Source organism: Elephas maximus, chromosome 2 (assembly GCF_024166365.1).
Source record: "Elephas maximus indicus isolate mEleMax1 chromosome 2, mEleMax1 primary haplotype, whole genome shotgun sequence".
In the NCBI taxonomy this organism is placed as follows: domain Eukaryota; kingdom Metazoa; phylum Chordata; class Mammalia; order Proboscidea; family Elephantidae; genus Elephas; species Elephas maximus.
This window is the reverse complement of record NC_064820.1, coordinates 165,360,806-165,381,033: the sequence shown is the minus strand read 5'-3', so window position 1 is coordinate 165,381,033 and position 20,228 is coordinate 165,360,806. Positions and strand designations below refer to the sequence as shown.

The following is a 20,228-nucleotide window of genomic DNA, read 5'->3' as shown; positions in this document are numbered from 1 at the left end:
GAGCTCCTTATCCAGAGGCTCACTGCACAGATGGGCCAATGGATGCAGGGGCTGGGTGGGTGACTGGTCCAAGGTCACCTGTACAGTCAGTGGTGGCTGGGCTGGGCTGGGACTCAGACCAGACCTCCTAGGCCCGCAGCTGGAGCCACAGTTCCAGCACTGAGTCCTCAGGTCCCCAGGCTGGTGAGGCTGGGTAGGGGCTATGGCAGATACTCCTCCTTGACAGGTATGGGGGAGGAGGTGCCCAGGAGGCTGGTGGAACCGGAGCACAGGCCCTCCAACGGTGGCCCGGCTGGGGCGGAGGTGACTTCCAGGGTGGGTGGTGGTGGCTGTGGGGGTTGCTGCTGCTGCTTCTTCTTGTTTACTTTGCGCTCCTTTGCCCGCCGGTTTTGGAACCAGATTTTCACCTGTGGGAACAGAGAGCAGAAATGGTGAGATACAGTGACAGTGAAAGGGGAGAAGAGGGAGGATGGTTGAGACTCATATTCATCAATGTGACATGCGAGGCCTCCCTCCAGTCACCAGATCTCAGGGATGATGAACACACTCTCCCCGCTCTAGACCTTGCTTTCTCTACTCCCCTACCCTCCACCCTTCTTTGTAGTCTTCTTCCTTCCCATCTTCTAAACCATGTTCTAATACCTCCTCCTCCAGAAAGCCTTCCCTGCTCTCCCTATAACTGCTACCTCCTCTAGATTTAATCAGCAATTACCTCTTACAGTACTTATTACAGCTTGCTATAGCTTATAGCTGGAGCCCTGGTGGCACAGTGGTTAAGAACTCAGGCTGCTAACCAAAAGGTCAGCAGTTCGAGTCCACCAGCTGCTCCTTGGAAATCTTATGAAGCAGTTCCTCTCTGTCGGTATCGACTCAACATCAATGAGTTTGGTTTGGTTTTGGTAGCCTATGGCTACTTGGATCCCCTGATTCCCCTGTTTGGGGGCAGGGGCAGATTATCCAATAAACTAGGTAAGCATGGGCTTACTTGTGCTTACTTACTAATCTGTAGTGAACAATTTCATATGGTTTCACCATTTCACATCAAAGTGAAACCCATGTGAAATTATTTGGTACAGGTTAGTAAGTAAGCACAAGTAAGCCCATGCTTACCTTGCTTACTGAGTCATCCGTTCCTATCAGGGACTGTAAATTTGAAAACAGGCTTTGATTCTGTAAGAAGGTGCTGTGGGGTTGGGAAAGAGACATGCCAGCCATACTTAGAAGCAGAATCTTTGGTGTGGTGAAAAAAAATGTGAAATTGTTCACTACAGGTTAGTAAGCACAGATAAGCCTGTGCTTACCTTGCTTATTGGATAATCCACCCGTTTGGGGGCAGGGACTGGGTTGAGTGAGGGGTGGCATCAGCTAGGTTTCTGCTGTGCTGTGTGACCATGGCTAGGATACTCAGCCTCTCTGCCCTCCTCCCTTGACTAAGCTCCCTGATCTGTCTAGCAACCTGGAGGCCAGACTCCCCCACTGCTCCTGTGGCTGAGGTAGGAGGGCCCACACACCTGCCGCTCAGTGAGCCCCAGATTGGCAGCCAGCTCTGACTTCCGCCGGATGGTGATGTAACGGCTGTAATGAAACTCTTTCTCCAGCTCCAGGCGCTGGTGGTCTGTGTACACCACGCGGTACTTGTCCTTGGTCCGGGTCTTACCTGAGAAGCAGAGGGGACAAGGAGGGGAGATGAGGGGGAGAGGGACCTGCAAATGGCCTGGTCAAGACCCCCAGGAGAAAGAACAATACAGGCACCCCTGAAGGAGGACCCCAAGGTGGGGAGGGACATAAACCCCAGCTCTCTGACTCACTCCCCCAGGCTCAGGCTTGGAGACTGACAACCTGGGAGGTTAAGTACTGCTCTCACACCCATTTATGAAGGAGGTGCTGAGGCTCGGAGAAGGGAAGCGACTTGCTCAGGGTTACACAGCAAGTTGCTGATGGAGTAGGGGCTTCAGCCCACTGACCCAGAGCCCTAAGCTGATGGCCAGCTCCACCAGCTTTAAACCAGCGGTTCCCAGAGGTGGCCGTGCAATGGGCTCCCTCCAGGGCATCCCTGACTATTTGAAGGAGACAGTCTGGGAGTGGAGCCTGGAATCTGCATTTTAACAAGCTCCCCAACCAGCTGCCATCAAGTCAATTGCCACTCATGGTGACCCCATGTGTATTAGAGTAGAACTGTGCTCCATAGGGTTTTCAATGGCTGATGTTTCGGAAGTAGATCACCAGGCCTTTCCATGTTGTGGACTCGAACCTCCAGCCTTTCAGTTGGCAGCTGAGTACATTAACTGTTCGCACCACCCAGGGACTCCAACAAGCTCCCAAGGTAGTTCTGATTTGGGAGTTCTCAGACCTGGGGGTTGAATACCAGTGACGTGGAGGGGACAGCAGGCGGGCAAGGCGAGGTTCAGACCAATGAGCCGATAGCTGCTCCTTCTGCTGTGCATGAGAAGGAGAGCAGGGAAGAGCCACTGCAGGCACTGTTCTGAGGTGCAGGCTCCCCAGTTCCTGTGGAATGGCTGGTGGCTGCTGCTAGACCCCCAGGACCCATCAGGAACTGCAAGAGGCCCTAGTCCCAGATACCAGGCCCTGAGCTGGGGCTGCACCCACTCCCTGCCATCCACTCCCATCTGTGCCCCATGGGAACCAGGGAGGCACAGAGCAGGAGTGACTCAGCTCACTCTACAGATATTAACTGAGCTCTGCTGTGAGCCAGGGATTGGGGTACAGCAGGAGCTGAATAAACTCCTTGCCCTCGTGACGCTTAGGCTTTAGTGGAGGGAGGCAGACAAAAACAAAATAAATGTGGAAAACATTTGGTACATTCATGGGTGATAAGTATTTCAGAGAAAAGAAAGCAGGGAAGGAGAACTGAAAATTTAGAGAGGCGAGCTTGTGATTTCAAATAGTCAGTGACAGCCTTACTGGGAAGGGGACATTTGAGCAAAGATCTAAAAGAGACCTGGGAGGGGAAGAGAGCCCCAGGCAGAGCGAACAGCAAGTGCAAAGGCCCTGAGGTGAGAGCATGTCTGCCATGTCCGAGGACCATCGAGGAGGCTGGGGGTAGTGAGCAAGGGGTAGGGTTTTTAGTCCAACTGGTGGGGCTCAGCCTCAGGACAAAGGCTGGGTTTGAGGACCATCCAGGGTTAATGTCAGGGCTCTCTTTGGGGCTGGGATCAGAGGTCCGTCTGGAGAGAATATTAAGAGTCATGCTTGGCCTCGGCTGGTGTGGGGGCCTGGCTAAACCCAGTTTCCTTTGTAAGATGCTGAGCATGTGGCTATAAATAAGAGGCACACGCAAGCACTTCCAGACCCACACACGCATCCCACCAGGCAGTGCGGGTCTCTGAATAACCACTGACCCCCATCCCACACCATCAAAGTACCACCACAACAGCCTGGCTGCCACCTCCCTGGGTCACGGCTCTGGCCCTGCTTATCCCTCAGCTCCCCAGCACTAACTCCCCCTATCCCACCTCTGCCCCCTCCACCAAGCCCACGCAGTTTGGCAGAACTGCCACTGGGCTCTCCATGAGCCAAATGGTTTTGTGGAGAACAGGAGACAGCAGATGTTCCTGGGCTGCTTTTCCCTGGGTTTTCTGCCAAAGCGGCGGAACCAAACTGGACGCGACCATACCACTGACCTCAGCCCGGCTACCCGATGCAGCACAGGACAGCCTTGGTCCTTGGCCAGGCCGAGCCCAGGCATGAGCCAAGGGAGTGGCTGCAGAGGCCTTGACTCCAGACAGGGTCCCTCCTTGGCCTAGAAAATTCAACGTCGGGCTCGAAAACAGCTCTGCCTAATGCCACCACCAGCAGAGCCCAGCAGAACTCTGAATCCACAGCCCTACTGGGTCACTGGGCTGAGGCCATAAGGAGTCTTGGCAGTTTAGTCTCCTCCCAATTTAGAAATGAAGAAATTGTAGTTCAGGAAGGTTACGCGGCAGTCTGAGGTCCAAATAAAAGATGGCTGTTGAGTCCATTGGAGTCCTTGGGTAATGCAAACCGTTAATGCACTCTGCTGCTAACTGGAAAGGTTGGAGGTTCAAGTCTACCCAGAGATGCTGCAGAAGACAGGCATGGTGATCTACTTCCAAAAAATCGGCCTCTGGAAACCCTATGGAGCGTAGGTCTACTCTGACATACATGGGGTTGCCATGAGTTGGAGTGGCTCAGCAGAAGCTGCCAATGTGAATTCATTTATGCCAACCTCCCTGTATAGTCAGGTCACCAAAGCCCCAGGCAGTTATGCCACCTGGTCTAAAGCTCTTGCTGTCTCCTGCAGTGCACAAATCTTCCCTACATCAGGCCCACAGAGCCCACCATGGAGCTCTCGCTAAATACTGGTGACAGAAGCTCAAATAGCAGCCCCCGCCAACTTCTACTTCTGGGAAGGGGGGACCAGCCATGGGGAGGGTAGGCCCCTGAAGGCTGGGCTGGGGCAGGCAGAGGTCCTTTAAAATGCCCAGGAGACTCGAAGCCACCCCCAGGAGGAGGATGGGCCTGAGACGAGGGATGAGGCTCCCTGCCTACCCAAACCTCAGTCTTAGAGGTAATAACCAGTGATATGGAGACACCCTTTCCCTCCGGCACCCAGCTTTTATCCCATCCTTTCTGATGAGTGAGTGCAGAGCCCATTACAGCCATGTCATAGGCAGGGAAGTGAGACTCAGAAAGGGGCACTTGCTGAGGGTCATCTGCCTGATGATGGTATGAGCTAGGACCCAGGTCTCCTGACCTGTGGCCCGGGTTCTTCCCACAGTGGATTGGGGGACTAGATGGGAGTGGGGCTTTAGCTGCACAATTGTTGCTTTCTGTCCTGCGTGGCGGCTGGTTTAGTCCAGGTCCCATCACCCTCTCTGGGCCATGGGGAGGGGTTGGTGGTTTAGGAACTCACCGGCCAACGTCTTTCTGGGAGAGCTGCTCGAAGTACACAGTTTTATCGCTAAGAGAATGACTCTGCCAAAGAACATAATGCTTGATGTCACACTGTGTGGCCCTGGAACCAGAGAATCCCACATGCTGGCCAGGAGTGATGACTAGAGCATCCTCCATGGGGCCCACCTTGGTGCTCTCTAGCCTCATGTAAGATGCACATACCTTTTGACCCATTAATACCATTTCCAGAAATTGAGCACACAGATAAATGCCCAAAGCCACAGCTGTTTCTAACAGCAGAAAACTAAAAGCAACGTGTCCTTTTACCACACTTATTCAATCTGTATGCTGAACAAATAATCAAAGAAACTGGACTATATGAAGAAGAACGAGGCATCATGATTGGAGGAAGACGCATTAACAACCTGCAATATGCAGATGACACAACCTTTCTTGCTGAACGTGAAGAGAACTTGAATCACTTATTGATGAAGATCAAAGACCACAGCCTTCAGTATGGATTACACCTCAACATAAAGAAAACAAAAATCCTCACAACTAGACCAATAAGCAAGGATTTCATTTTACTTGGATTCACAATCAACAGCCATGGAAGCAGCAGTCAAGAAATCAAAAGATGCATTGCATTGGGCAAATCTGCTGCAAAAGACCTCTTTGAAGTGTTCAAAAGCAAAGACATCACTTTAAGGACTAAGGTGCGCCTGACCCAAGCCTTGGTGTTTTCAATCGCCTCATGTGCGTGCAAAACCTGAACAATGAATAAGGAAGACCAAAGAAGAATTAACACTTTTGAATTATGGTGTTGATGAAGAATATTGACTGTACCATGGACTGCCAGAAGAACAAACAAATCTGTCTTGGAAGAAGTAGAGCCAGAACGCTCCTTAAAAGCAAAGATGGCGAGACTTCATCTCACGTACTTTGGACATGTTGTCTGGAGGGATCAGTCCCTGGAGAAGGACATCATGCTTGGTAAAGTAGAAAACAACAAAAAAAAAACCAAACCCAGCGCCATCGAGTCAATTCCAACTCATAGCGACCCTATGGAACAGAGTAGAACTGCCCCATAGAGTTTCCAAGGAACACCTGGTGGATTTGAACTGCTGACCATTTGGTTAGCAGCTGTAGCTCTTAACCACTACACCACCAGGGTTTCTGGTAAAGTAGAAGGTCAGGGAAAAAGAGGAAGACCCTCAATGAGATGGACTGACACAGTGGCTACAACAAGGGGCTTAAACATAGCAACGATTGTGAGGATGGCTCAGAGGACCCGGCAGTATTTCGTTCTGTTTTACATAGTGTCACTGTGAATTGGAACTGAGGCGATGGCACTTAACAACAACAAAAACAATAGAAGTGTCTACCGGAGGAGAACTGGTTAAACGAGCTAGGGTACATCCACGGACAGAAGTATTATGCAGTCATTAAAAAGATACGATAAAGCTCCATAGGTACCAAGAGGGAGCAATTTCTAGGATACACTGTTAAGTGAAGTAAAGCAAGACATTGAACAGTGTTACCATTTTTTGTATTAAAATGGGGGGCAGGCTTACACACACACACACACACACACACACGCACGCATGCACCCAGGCACCCAGAGTTCCTTCTGAACGGATACACCTGTCATTAAATAGGGGCTGCCTCTGGCTGAAGGGCCAGACATAAGAGGGAGACTTTGGGGTGTTTAAATTTTTACCATATGCAGACATGACTGCATTTTCAATGACCGTCAGGTGCACTGGGCTCCAGTGCCAGCTCTGGGCCAGAACTGCACACTGGCCTTCCCAAGCCATCCTCCCCTCCCCGCTCCCGTGAGCACCCATGCTATGGCTACAGCCAGGGAGGGAGGGCACAGGGAGGTGTGTGAGAGCGGAGGGGTGGGGAGAGGGCCCGGGATGAATGATTTACAGGCTCCTGGGACACTGGGATAAGGGGGAAGTCCAGGCTCTTGTAACAGGTGTCTGGTGAAGGGCCAACCACTCCCAGCCACCTAATGAGTAACCCTCCTGGCCAGATGCCAGTGTGATCAAGTGGGAGGGAGGGGGAACCCCCCAGCTCGTCAGAGGTGAGCACAGGTGAGGAAGCTCTGGATAACTCACCCAAATGAGAGGCTTTCTCTCTGCTCTGGCTTTGGGACATGTGGGATGATCCCGGTGATCAGGTTGCATGGGAGATAGCAACCTCCCCAACCCCTAAAGCTGTGTGGTAGAAGCTCTGGAAACCTCAGGCTGTTGGCTCCATATGCCTGACCAGCAGCCTCAGAACTGCCTGGGGAACTTTTGAAAAGAACAGATTTCTGGTCCCAGAAACTCAGATTCAATGGGGCAGGAACGGGCCTCAGGGATTTGACGTTTGAAACATTCTCCTGATGACCCTGACCTCTGGGGTTGTGCAGTACAGCTTCTCAGTTGGCTGGGCAACCTATGACAGCCATCTCACCTCTCTGAGCCTCATTTTCTCTATCTGTAAAATGGGGATAATTGTTAGTATAAGAATGGCCAATGAGTTCTGAGCACTTAGCGCATGCCCCAGACTTTATTTACATCTCTCAACAACCCATGAGGTTGTGCAACTGTTTTCTCTATTTTACAGAGGAGAAAACCAAGGCTCAGAGAGGCTCACAAGTTTGGCAGACAGGATTCAAAAGCAGTCTGCCTGACCTCAGAAACAGCGCTAAAACCTATCACACTGTGCAAGGTCTAATTACCTCTAGCCCTCAGGTATATGGGGGATCGCTTGAGACGGGGACCTGGCACGTAGTAGGTGTGCAGGCAAGGGCAGCTCTTATTCGTTCCCAATAGTGGAGCCATGGCCATCTGGCAGGAAAGCAGAAAATGGATCTGAGCAACTGGCGGTGTGTTGGACGAGACCGCTTATTTATAAGGCCCCTTCCAACTTGGAAACCTAAAGCTCCCAATGTTTGTTGATTCTCTGATTGTGTTTGTTATTGTTGCTGAAGAATTCTATGACCGATTTCCCAGTCTGAGCGTCTAGACTCTGCCTGCTCAGCGGGAGGATGGGGCCCGGGCCATGGCGGCCTGCAGTGCGCAGGGCCTCCCATCCAGCCAGGGCCAGGCAAGGACAGGGTGGGGCAGTGGCTACAGGAAAAACAAATTGGCCTCTGGGTCAGCACTTCCTTTGCCCTCTTCCTGCTCGGTTTGTGGCCCTGAGGAATGACACAGCCAGCTCTGGTCCTCAGAACCTGGAACACAAATCCAGCTCCAAACCCTCCCTGACCTCTCACTGGGTGGTCAGCCCCTACCAGCTATGCATCAAAATCCTCTCCAGCACACACACGCACGCACACGCACACTCACACGCAAGCAGGAGCGTGCTAAAAATACATGTTCTCAGCCTTACCCAGGGTCTGCTGCATCCTAATCTCCTCCCAGGACATGCTGGACCCCCAGCTAGCATGAGCAGGTTCTGGTCCCAGCTCTGTGTCATTTGGCTGTGTAGCCTTCAATAGGGCTCTTCCTTTTTCTTGGCCTCAATTTCCCTTTGTGCACCAGGAGAGGGTTGGGGTGCCCCCTCTGAGGCCCTCTGGACCCACCTAAGGACCACCTCTGGCAGCACCCGTGGGGAGGGCATCCTCCAGCTCAGTGCCCCAGAGACCCACATCAGTGGAGTAGGAGGAGACAGGGTGCTTGCCATGTCTGTGGTGTCAGACTAGGGGTGACAAAGAGAATAGCCAACTATGGGCCTTTGGGAGCCCAGGGAAGGGAGGTGAATAGGGTCATCAGAAATTTCTACCTCTGAGTCCTTCTTTTCCGCAATGAGAAAATAGATGCAGAGAAGTTGTTAGTCACTTGCTGAGGGTAGCTGCAGGGCCAACAGACAAAAGAAGGAATGGGAAAACAGAAGAGCCACTCAGGAGGTGCCGGAGGATGGGTCTCCCCTCCTGCACCCCTGGAGTCTGGGTATCTTCTGGCCCTTGCCTCCCTCCGGAACCTGAAGGAGACTGAGGGAGTGCCCCAGGGGAAAACATTGGGCTTTAGAGGTGGAAGTCTTGAATTCTTGTCCCAGCCTGCCCCCTGACTCCAGGTGGGACCTTGGCGAGCCCATTCCCTGCTGTGGGCCTCAGTGCCCCCATCTGTCCAATGGAGAGCATGACTTGCGTTCTGGCCTGCTGTGAGAGAGATAAGAAAGCACAGAAACTGGAGTGAGGAAGGGATGAGAGATGTACTTCATTGAAAGGATAGTAGGCATTTTTAAAGTATATGATGATAAGCAAAGAGCTGCAAAGAGTTAAGCATGCAAGTGACTTTAATATAAAATCAGTGAGGTGTTATCCAGATACCATACGTAAGAGGGCTGCAAAGGTGGCAGGGGGTGGACTTCCTAGCAGTTTTAAACTCTCCTGAGATTTGGGAAAAGCCCAGGGTACAGCAGCTGAGTTCCCAGACTTTTTCCAGAGCCAGAGGCCTGAGTGTCATCCAGCCTGGCCACCCTTAGCTGGAGGATTACTGAGCCACTGAATTTCTCTGGGCTTCCCTTCCCCCTGAGGATCAGAATGGACGTGAAAGCAATTTGTAAAGGGCAAAGAGCTACAGAGACGAAAAGGAGAACTGAGCTATTTGCGGATGCAGATGTTGGAGGGCTCCCTTGGGAAAGGAAGGAATGTCACCTAATGGGGATCCACAGGGGAAAAAACACACTGGCCTGGGAGTGGGGTGATCTGGATCGGCCACCAGCTGGACATGTGATCCCAGCCTGGACACATTCCAACTGCCAGGGGGTGGGACCTCTGCTGTGGCAGCCTGTCCTCCCACTTCCATGGTGGGCCAGTGCTGGAGCCCTTTCTGGGACCATGAGGCTCTCCGCTGGGCCTCCTACTGGAGCCTTGCCCTGGCTGGTTTGGTCCTTTCCTAGGCCCTGCCCCAGGCTACTCTATCCTGATTCCTCACTCAAGCCCTGGAGCAGGCATGAGGCTGGCGGGAGAGGGAGAGGAGTGGGGAATGGCCAGGCCAAATACATGCAGGAGCCCTGCAGTCTTAGCCAGGCCTCTTTCCCCCACTGTCGTGCTCCTTCCTACTCAGTTCTCAGTCAGCGTTGCACCCTCCTCCTCCTGGGCCACCTTTGCATCATCTCTGCCCTATCTTCTCCAATGAGGTCAACTATCTGACCTGGTTTTGGAAAGCAGCGAAGAGGATGGAGACTTTAAGGACAGATAGACCTGAGGGCTCTAACCCAGCCCAGCCATGGTTTGACCCCGGGCAAATCATTGAACCTCTTTGAATCTCAGTCTATTTATTCATCTATACAATGAAGACATGAATGCTTCCTTTGTACAGTTTAAATAATTAAATTGATATGATAATCTGTTTAACAAGGTGGGTATTAATAAAAGCTAGCTGTGATACTGATGACCATGAATATGCTGATGATGGTGAAAATGACTGCAGAGACGAAGGAGCCAGAAGAGCCAGGAGAGATTCTTCAACAGAGAACAAGGAGCCCATCTGGAACAGGTTACCATTTCAGGAACCCTTGAGAAGGATTTTCCTGCACTGTCCAATATGACAGCCCCAGCCACATGTACTAAAAGATGTTTACCTGTGTTTTATTGATTATGCAAAGGCATTCAACTGTGTGGGTCATAACAAATTATGGATAACATTGCGAAGAATGGGAATTCCAGGACACTTAATTGTGCTCATGAGGAACCTGCACATAGATCAAGAGGCAGTTGTTTGAACAGAGCAAAGGGGAGTACAAGGTTTAAAGTCAGGAAGGGTGTACCTCGGGATTGTATCCTTTCACCGTACTTATTCAATCTTTATGCTGAACAAATAATCCAAGAAACTGTACTACATGAGGAAGAACGGGCATCAGGATTGGAGCAAGACTCATTAACAACCTGTGTTATGCATATAACACAACCTTGCTTGCTGAAAGTGGACTTCAGGCACTTACTGATGACAATCAAAGACCACAGCCTTCGGTATGGATTACACCTCAACATAAACCAAAACCCAAACCAAACCCAGTGCCTTCGAGTCGATTCCGACTCATAGTGACCCTATAGGACAGAGTAGAACTGTCCCATAGTTTCCAAGGAGGTCCTGGTGGATTCGAACTGCCGACCCTTTGGTTAGCAGCCGTAGCACTTAACCACTACACCACCAGGGTTTCGCCTCAACATAAAGAAAACAAAAATCCTCACAATTGGACCAATAAGCAACATTATGATAAACAGAGAAAATGCTGAAGTTGTCAATGATTTCATTTTACTTGTATCCACAATCAATAGCCATGGAAGCAGCAGTCAAGAAATCAAAAGATGCGTTGCATTGAGCAAATCTGCTGCAAAAGATCTCTTTAAAGTATTAAAGGCAAAGATGTCACCTTGAAGACTAAGGTATGCCTGACCCAAGCCATGGTGTTTTCTATCGCCTCATATGCATGGGAGAGCTGGACAATGAATAAGGAAGACTGAAGAAGAATCGATGCCTTTGAATTATGGTGTTAGCGAAGAATATTGAATATACAATGGACTTCCAAAAGAATGAGCAAGAAGTACAGCCAGAATGCTCCTTAGAAGCAAGTATGGTGAGACTATGTCTCACATACATTGGACATGTTATCGGGAGGGACTAGTCCCTTTGCCTACTACCGTGCCTGGCACACAGTGAATACTTGGTGAATCCTTGCTGAATATATAACACACACCTACTATTTTCTTGTCTTCCTCATCTTGGTAAGTAGCACCTCCCATCTTCCAGCCATTCAGGCCAAGAGCCTAGGCAGCCCCTCTGAGGAACTCTTTTCTTACTTCCCACATCCAATCCATTGGTCTGGTCAGCTCAACTCTAAAAGACATCCTCTGTTCGTCTCCACTGTGTCTACAGCCTTAGTCCCAGCTACCAATCTAATGAAGAAATGTGCTGTCCTGGGGTCAGAAATACCTGCCTTTGAAAAAATGCAGAGCATATGAGGAGTGCTCAATAGATGTTAGTTCATATTATTATTATTACCATGGTAGACACTCCAAACTCATTGTCGTCGAGTTGATTCTGACTCATAGCAACCCTATAGGACAGAGTAGAACTGCCCCATAGAGTTTCCAAGGAGCGCCTGGCGGATTCAAACTGCTGACCTTTTGGTTAGCAGCAGTAGCTCTTAACCACTACGTCACCAGGGTTTCCTATGGTAGATGCTCAGTACTTATTTATAAATCATTCATTCCCCCTTTTCATTGGAGGAGGGCAGATTAAAAACAAACCAGCAAAAGAGATCATTACAGATTGTCATCAGTTGTATGAAGGAAAATGAGCAGGGAGCTAGACTAAGTGGGGAGCAGGGAGGAGAAACCATTCTTTACTTAGCTTCGAAGAAGTCTCCTGGAGGAGGTGACATTTAAGCCAAGACCTGAAGGTTGAGAAGGAGGTTTCCACGTCAAGACCAGGGGAGATTATATTCTGGGAGAGAGAACAGCCTGTGCACAGAGATGGGCAGAAAGTGTCAGCTCCCTAAGGGTGGATTCCAGCTGCAGTGTCCAGGCTGTATCTCCAGCACCTAAAAGAGCATTTGGCACAGAAGAGACACTCAGAGAATATCACTGCCTGAATGAATGAATGAGCAAATGGGAAATGCACCAGATGAGGTGGGACAGCTCAGCAGGGCCTTGAGCGCCGGGGTCAGGGGTTTGAATTTGCCCCGAGAGCAAGGGGGAAGTCATGGAGGGTTGCTAGGCCCGGAGCGATAACCTCGGCTTTCACTACTGCCTTGTCCATTTCTCTGTGGATGCTGAGGTGCCTCCTATAAGCTTAAGGGGTGAGCACAGCAGGGGTGGGGAGGGTTTAGCATGTTAACATGAAAATGAACCTGACTCCAGACATCAATATTGTTTGCAAATCACAGAAGTTCTAGGACATGAACTTGTGAAACCAGCCCATTAAGATAACTTCCTACTGACAAACTAGACTGAGCTGCTAACAAAGCCATTTTGGACCTTTAGAATTATTCCCCAAGCTCTAAGCAGCAATATCTGCCAAAGTAGGGGGGGAAAAAAACACTCAACCAAAAAAAGCCTTCTGCCATCTCCTAACTGGGTCATTCCCCTTCCCAGCTACATCTGAGAGACAAGGTGTCAAACGTGGCTTCTGCCTGGAGAACCAGTTTTAAACAGCCTGGCCCCCACTGTGCACACCACCCGCCCCCTCCCCCGCCCCCTCAGCCTCTCATAGCTGATTCCTGACTGGCCTCCTGTTCCACCACCTGGGCTGGGAGGCTCATGGGGAAGGCCTCAGGCTCCTGTTCCTGAGCGTGTTGCTGTATTTGACAGATACCTGAGGGGCTGTATAAAGTGATAGGCTGGGCTTGAGCCCTGTGCTGCCACATCCTAGCTGTGTGAGCTTGACAAGCTACCTTACCCTCTCTGAGGCTCATTGACATTATCTGTAAAATGAGCCCAATAATAGGTCCTTACACCTCTTAGTGTTGTCATGAGGCTTAAGTGAGATCAGGCATGCAAAGCTCTTTGGCACGGTGCTTGGCACATGGTAACGACTCAGCAAACACCACAGTTAGCCTTATCATGCACTCCCATTATAGGCAAGGCAGAGTAAGAAGGATAGAACAAAGGCTGGTTCTTGAGGGGAAAACAGATGGTAGGTGGTGGCTGCAACAGTGGTTTGGGGCCAGATCTTGGGAGGGGTCTGAATGCCACAGTAAGGAGACTGGTTTTTATTTTATGGCCATGGGGAACCATGGAACGCTCTTGTGCAAGAGATGTGCCTTGAGAAGGCAAAGTTGGCAATGGTTTAGAAGACAGATGGGACAGCAGAGAGAAGCTGAAGATGAGAAGTTGGTAGCTGTGGCCGTGGGCCAAGGGAGAGAGCCTAAAATGTGGTAGGGGAAGGATTCATCCCCTCTGTGGGCCTCAGGTTACCCATCTGAAAGCTGAAGGATCTGGATCAAGATCTGAACATTGCTCCAACAGTTTCATCACCTGAGTGAACACCTCCTTTTTGTGTGGGGTCTCAGCCACCTAATGGGCCATTAACTGGCTTTTTATTTATTCATAAGGAATTAGGGGCTGTTAGTTTTTTTTCCGACAGAAAGATGATTTATAACTCTCCTAATGAAAATGCTGATATTTATAGATGCAATGAGTGAAGATTTAAAAAAAAAGTAGAACTGCTTATAGCTATTTCCAATCCCAGCCACAGTCAAGTGTTACTAATCACCGGGAATTGATTAATATTTTGTTTATAGATTAAAACCTAATAGCCTGTCCTTCATCTTCCCCAATTTCATCGCCCCCTCTTTGGAATAAAAAGGGAGTTAGTCGGGGGCCTCAGCTACTCCAGCTCTCCAGGTGAGTCCAGAGCACTGTCTGAGCCAGGAGGAGGGAAGGCTGGACAGTCGTGTGTTCCAATCCCACAGCCAGGACCTCAGAAAACTGTCAAAGCCAAGACCCTCACCCATCCCTGCTTTTCCCAGGGTCTAACTGCCCCCACACTTCCCCCATTCACTCATTGAACAAAATTTATTGAGCACTTACTAAGTGCCAGGCACTGAGCTGGGTGCTAGGAATGGTGGGTAAAATGAATCTCATAAGAGTTTACCTCAGTGGGTGGATGGGGAAGAGACAATGGACAAACACACTTGTAAGTAAGTGAGTAAACTGAAATTGGGATTACTTCTCTGAAGGAAACATGGCAAAGATTATTGATGAGTTCCTGGGTAGCACAAACGGTTAAGCAGACAAACCAGATACAAACCAGAAGGCTAACAGTTCGAACCCACCTAGAGGTACCTTAGAAGAAAGGCCTGGCAATCTACTTCTGAAAAAATAGTCATTGAAAATCCTATGGATCACAGTTCTTCTCTGAAACACTTGGGGTCACCATGAGTCGGAATTGCCTCAATGGCAACTTTATTTATTTGCTTATTGTGGAGGAAGCCTAATTAGGGCAATCACAGGAGGGCCTCTCTCAGGAGGTGACCATTAAGGTAAAACCTGAAAGGTGAGAAGGAGCCAGGCTTGCAAAGAATCAGGGAGAAAAGCTTCCCAGGAAGAGGGATCAGCATACACACAAGAGCTGAAGTAGGACTTGGCAAGCCTGAGGAAGTGAAAGAAGGCTGGAGTGGCTGGAGCTTCGTGGCCAAGGGGAGAGTGGCCTGAGGAAGGTCAGGGAGGCAGGCAGAGGCCACGGGCTGCACAAGAAGGAGTACGGATTTTATCTTGTTTTTATGATGGAAACCATTGGAAACTTGTAAACGGACTCATCTGACATCTATCCCAGCTCAGCCTCCACTTGTGTGGAACTGAACAGTCCTCACAAGCCCTGGGCCTCATTTTCCCCATCTCCGTGACCGGTCTGTAGCTGTCCAATTCAGAAATTCTAGAATGCTGGCGGCTCAGAAAAGGGGAAGAAGGGGCTGGCCAAGAAGGATGGCAGGCTGAAGACCTAAGACTTGGTGGTCAGTGATGGGGTGGGGGGCACGCACCGACCTTCCCTCTGCTGTCCCAGACAACCCAGACAATAGAATTACACGGAAATGCGCTCAGAGACCTGTGCTTCATTGCCCAGATGGAGAAACCTAGGCCAAGGAAGGGCAGGTCTTGGCCTCTCTCCAAGGGAGGGTCTGCACGCCATCCCAACTCTGCCCCCACCTCTGGAGCACTGGTTAGAGTCAGATGCCCTGAACAGACAGGCAGAGCTACTGGCTTCAAGAAGGCCAAGGCGCCTACGTCCTCCACAAAACTGATCTAATCCAGCTGCTCAGGCAGTCCCTTTCCTGGAGCCTTCAGAGCTCCCAAACCTCCCGTAACCCTTCCTTCTACTCTCTGGGAATAAAGGGGGAAAAGCTTTGCTTTTGGGTAGAGTCAGTCAGGAGCCCTCTATCTGCTTGGGGACAACAGCTTACAAATGAGTTTCAAGACCAGAGACTGAGTTGGCTCAGCAGCTCTTGTGCCCACAGAGACCAGGTGAGGCCCATCACACATGCTAGAAGCTTCCCTAGGGCTCAGGCCAGCCCTTTAATTCCCACCGGTCCATCCTTTCCCCCTCATGCAGTGGTGATTTCTCGCCAAGTCCTCGTCCACGGGGAAGCTCCCCATCCGTCTCCAAAGTGTCTGATGAGCTGGAAGCAGCAACTGGAATTGAGGAGCAGGAAAAGGGAGCTTCCTTCTCCAGCGTCTCCCAGACGCAGAACTGCAGGATCCCAAGGGTCAGTGGCCCCAGACACCTCCTCTCATGTAATCTAATGTAGTATTCTTAACTCGGGATTCATGGATACGGCTTCTGGGGGTCTCCAAAGGCCCTGAAATTGTCCATCCAACTACACAACATTTTTTTTCCTAGGGAGATTTGTATTTTCCATCAGATTTTGCAAAGGGATCATTTCGTAACCCCAAACCAAACCCACTAAACCAAATCTACTGCTGTTGAGTCGATTCCAACTCACAGGGACGCTATAGGACAGAGTAGAACTGCCCCATAGGGTTTCCAAGGCTGTAATCTTTAAGGAAGCCCTGCTGACACAGTGGTTAAGGGCTCAGCTGCTAACCAAAAGGGTGGCAGTTTGAACGAGGCAGTTCTACTCTGTCCTGTGGGGTCTCTATGAGTCGGAGTCAACTCAACGGTAACGGGTTTGGAATCTTCAGTCTTTATGGAACCAGGCTGTCACATTTTCCTCCTGCGGAGCAGCTGGTGCATTTGAACCACCAACCTTTTGGTTAGCAGCCAAGAGCTTAACCATTGCACCACCAGGACTCCTTAATTTTGCAACCCAAACAAGGGTACAAACCACTGCATAACTTCCCTTGCCTCTTATTTCACAGATAGGAAAACTGGGACCCAGAAAAGATGACTGATTTAAGAGAAGTGTGTGGTGAGCCTGCCTGGGTTCAAATTTCAGCTCACCACTTACCAGTTACATGGCTTTGGGCATTATTTAACCTCTCCATGCTATAATTCCTTCATCTTAAAAATGGAGATAACAGTACCTACTAAGTGGGTTGTTACAAGAGTTAAATGGGTTAACACATGCAATACCCCAGGTCAGTGCCTGGTCCACTGGCAAGTGTTCCATGAACATTGTTATTGCTGTTGGTTGCCATGACTTGATTCCAACTCATGGAGACCCCATGCGTGCAGAGTAGAACTACTCCCTAGGGTTTTCAAGGCTGTGAGCTTTCGGAAGAAGATCTCCAGGCCTTTCTTCCAAGGCTCCTCTGTGTGGGTTCGAACTGCCAACCTTTCGGCTGGTAGTTGAGCGATTAACCACTTGAGCCACCCAGGGACTTGTCCATAGACATTAGCTGGTATTATGTAGCCAAGGTCACAGAAGCAAGTGGCAGAGCTGCAGCATAAACCCCAGTTCCCTGAGGCCTGCAGGAAATAGGAGGTCTGTGTCCCTGTGACTCCCAAGAAGGACATATAATTACACCCAGACCTGTAGCTACTGGTCAACCCCTCCCCAGCATCTGCCCCTGGGGTGGGCTGGGTGTGTAAGGGGGAAATGGGGGAGGGGGAGAAAAGAGGTGGGGCAAATCCCAGGCTCACTCCCAGCTGGGGGAAGGGGAGGAGGGGCCGGACATCAAAGGGTGGGCAGGCCAGCTTCCCGCCCCCAAGGCCAGGTGGCCTTTGTCAGGACAGGCCGCACACGGTCGGCACAATAGGGCGTCGTGTTCTTTCCGGCCAACAGGAGTCACTAGCGAGTCAAGGCGCAGCGTATTACATGACAAAGGGGGGGGGTCCATAAAGAAGGTCAGGCCACCCCTCATTAAAGCTGGGCTTTTGTCTTGCCCCCTCTCCTGCCTTTGAAGAGGGTGGATCAGAGGCCTGCCTGGGGGCAGGAGGTTCACAGGCTCAGGAGCCAAACAGTAGCCACCTTCCCAACTGCTCCTGCTTTCCCCTCCCCCAGGGTCAAGAGTTCAGGGAAGGCCCTGGGGAGGTAAGGTAAGGCCCCCCAATCTAACCAGAGAGAACTCTTTTTGAGCCCACAGGATATGACCCATCAATCTCTTCACTGTACAGATGCGGAGACTGAGACCTGGAAAGGAACGGGACCTGCTCATGTTCACACAGTCAGCGGCTCATCCCTACTGGGTTAGGTTTTCAGCCTCTGCTTGGGGCTGGGACAGGGAGTGGAAGAAACGCAGGAAGACCAGAGCCAGTGTTGCTAAAAGAACTCTAGGATGAAAGTCTAGGGGTTTGCGGTTCTAGTTCCGGCTCTGCTAATGCAGCCACAAGGCGCGTGTCTTCACTTCGCGGGCCTCAGTTTCCCTATCTATAAGAAAGAAGGTTGGGTTGTGCTTACCAAGGCTCCCTCAAGCTGGGATTCTGAAAGCAGAGAGTCGGCCTGGGGAAAAAGGAAGGTGAGAGAACAGTCCCCTAGGTCAAGCGTGGTGGTGGGGGGAGGGGGGCACTCTCCCCAGAACCGAAACAAGGCCAGGGCAGAGGTCAAACATGAAGCAGCCGGAGCCGCTCCCTAACACCTGCTGGTGCCTAGAGGAACCGTCTGGAGAAGCAGGGCGAGGGAGGGGTCCTTACCGCCACCACTGCCTCCTCCGTCCGCCACGCTGCGCCGCATCCACTCGTAGGGTGTTCGCCTTTGCGCTCCAGGCGAGGACGGTGCGCCCGGTCCGCCGAGGGGCTGCGCCAGGAGGCCCGGGCCGGGCCCAGGCGGTGCAGGCACCGGGCTAAAGTCCGGAGGGGGCCCGAATGCCAACGGGGCTGGGCTGGCGGAGGAGGCCGCGGGACCCGGGCCATAGGCTGCAGCCCAGTCGTCCTTGGGCCCATGGAAGGGCGCGCTCCAGGCCGTAGGGGGTGCCGGGCCCGGCTCCACGTGAGAATAGCCAGTGAAGTCGGGGTACTGCGGAGGCGCGGAGGGCGGCGGCGGGGGCCCATAGGCTTGTGGGCCGATGCCAAGACCCGCGGGCCTGGCTGGGCCAGGGTACACAGGAGAATCCTTGTCCAGCACATAGCCCACGTACATGGTGGCTGCGGGGCCCCCCGCGCATACTGGGCCTGGGAGCCGCCGCCGCCGGCCGCCCCGACGAGCAACTGCTCACCTGAACTCGCCGGCCCTGCCGCGGTGCCAGCCCCACCCAGACCTTTTATAGCTCCGGGCGGGCTGCGGCCCCAGCCGAGGCTGGTTTGCATTTCAAAGCGGGGTGAAGCCTCCGGGCCGCGAATCAAAGGGGGGAAATCCGTCGGGGGCGGGGGGTTCAAAAGGAGACAAATTGCCGCCCCAAGCGGGAGGTGGATGGACCGGGGTCTGCAGAGGGTGGGGGGCGCGAGGGTGAGTCCTGGGCGAGGGTCGAGGCTCCTGTACGAGTGGGAATCTCCTGCGAGGCGGGCGACTTTGCTACCGAAAACCTCGCCCTTCCCGCCCGCGGCCGCGTGGATCGCCGCTCGACCTCATTTTGCAAGTGGAGAAACGGGCTCGAGAGGCTGGGGAACCCCGGGCCAGCGTCGCATGGCCAAACCTGGCCTGTGGCGCACTCCGCAGAGACCGGCTTGAGGTGAGGGGGCAACGCAGACTTCAAACACGGCTCCGTGGTAAGGCAGTGGAGCCCTTAGTCTTTTTTTGTTTTTGGAGGAGAGGGCGGGTTCCGACCCAACGGAGCCTCCGATGAAAGCTGTGGTTGCTTTTCCCCGGGAAAATGTACATATGCACATACACGAGTCTGCATGGAGTCGGAGGGCCCAGGGATTGCCCGAGGGGGTTCCAGAAGAAAAGTTCTGAAAGGCGTGGGGTAGAAGCATCTTCTGGGAACGTTCTGGGGCAACTTTACACAAATTCTCACAGACTCCCACCCTCTTTTTTTAAATCAGAAGTTTCAAACCTACACAAAAGTAGAATTGAATAATAAATTTCAGTATACCTATCACCCAGCTTCTACAATTGTCAAGACTTTGTCACACTTGTTTCATCTACTCCTTCTTTTGCTAAAGGATTTTTAAATAAACTTCAGAAGTCATGTCGTTTTATCCCTGCTTACGCAGTGTGCGTCTCTAAAACGCACAGACCTTTTCTTACCTAACATGCCATTATCACATCTAACAAAATCAACACAAATTCCTGAATATTAGCTAACACACAGTTTGCATTCGGAATACTCCAATTGACTCAAAAATGTCTTTTTAAACAATTGGTTCATTTGAATTAAAATTCATCCAAAAACCCTGATCCATTTATTATACCTGAGGCCCCCTTGATAGCTTAAATACACAGTGTGCTGCTTCCCCCCAAACATTTCACAATTACCCAAGTGGAAGGGTAACCTGTTAAGAGGGGAAATCAATCACCAGGGAAGGGGGAGTAATGTTGAGGGGTTTGGGGGACACCTTCTTGAAGGACAGGGCTCT

At 51.3% G+C, this 20,228-nt stretch overlaps 1 protein-coding gene across 1 annotated transcript; it reads right to left on the bottom strand.

The window, feature by feature from the left end:
• Positions 1 to 200: 200 nt before the first annotated feature.
• On the bottom strand, positions 201 to 18,852 carry CDX1 (caudal type homeobox 1). The gene is made up of 3 exons (XM_049858594.1): positions 18,408 to 18,852; positions 1,512 to 1,657; positions 201 to 407 (listed from the first exon to the last, which is right to left on the bottom strand). The coding sequence occupies exons 1-3, from the start codon at positions 18,850 to 18,852 to the stop codon at positions 201 to 203; spliced, it is 798 nt and encodes a 265-aa protein (XP_049714551.1).
• Between the last annotated feature and the right edge of the window lie 1,376 nt (positions 18,853 to 20,228).

What these genes read in the sequence shown, in the direction of transcription:
- CDX1 (XM_049858594.1), bottom strand. Translation starts at nt 18,852, where the DNA reads ATGTACGTGGGCTATGTGCTGGACAAGGATTCTCCTGTGTACCCTGGC. An exon ending in CGGAGGAGGCAGTGGTGGCG is followed by an intron (nt 1,658 to 18,407) that starts GTAAGGACCCCT and finishes TCTGCTTCTCAG; the next exon opens with GTAAGACCCGGACCAAGGAC. An exon ending in TGGGGCTCACTGAGCGGCAG is followed by an intron (nt 408 to 1,511) that starts GTGTGTGGGCCC and finishes CTGTTCCCACAG; the next exon opens with GTGAAAATCTGGTTCCAAAA.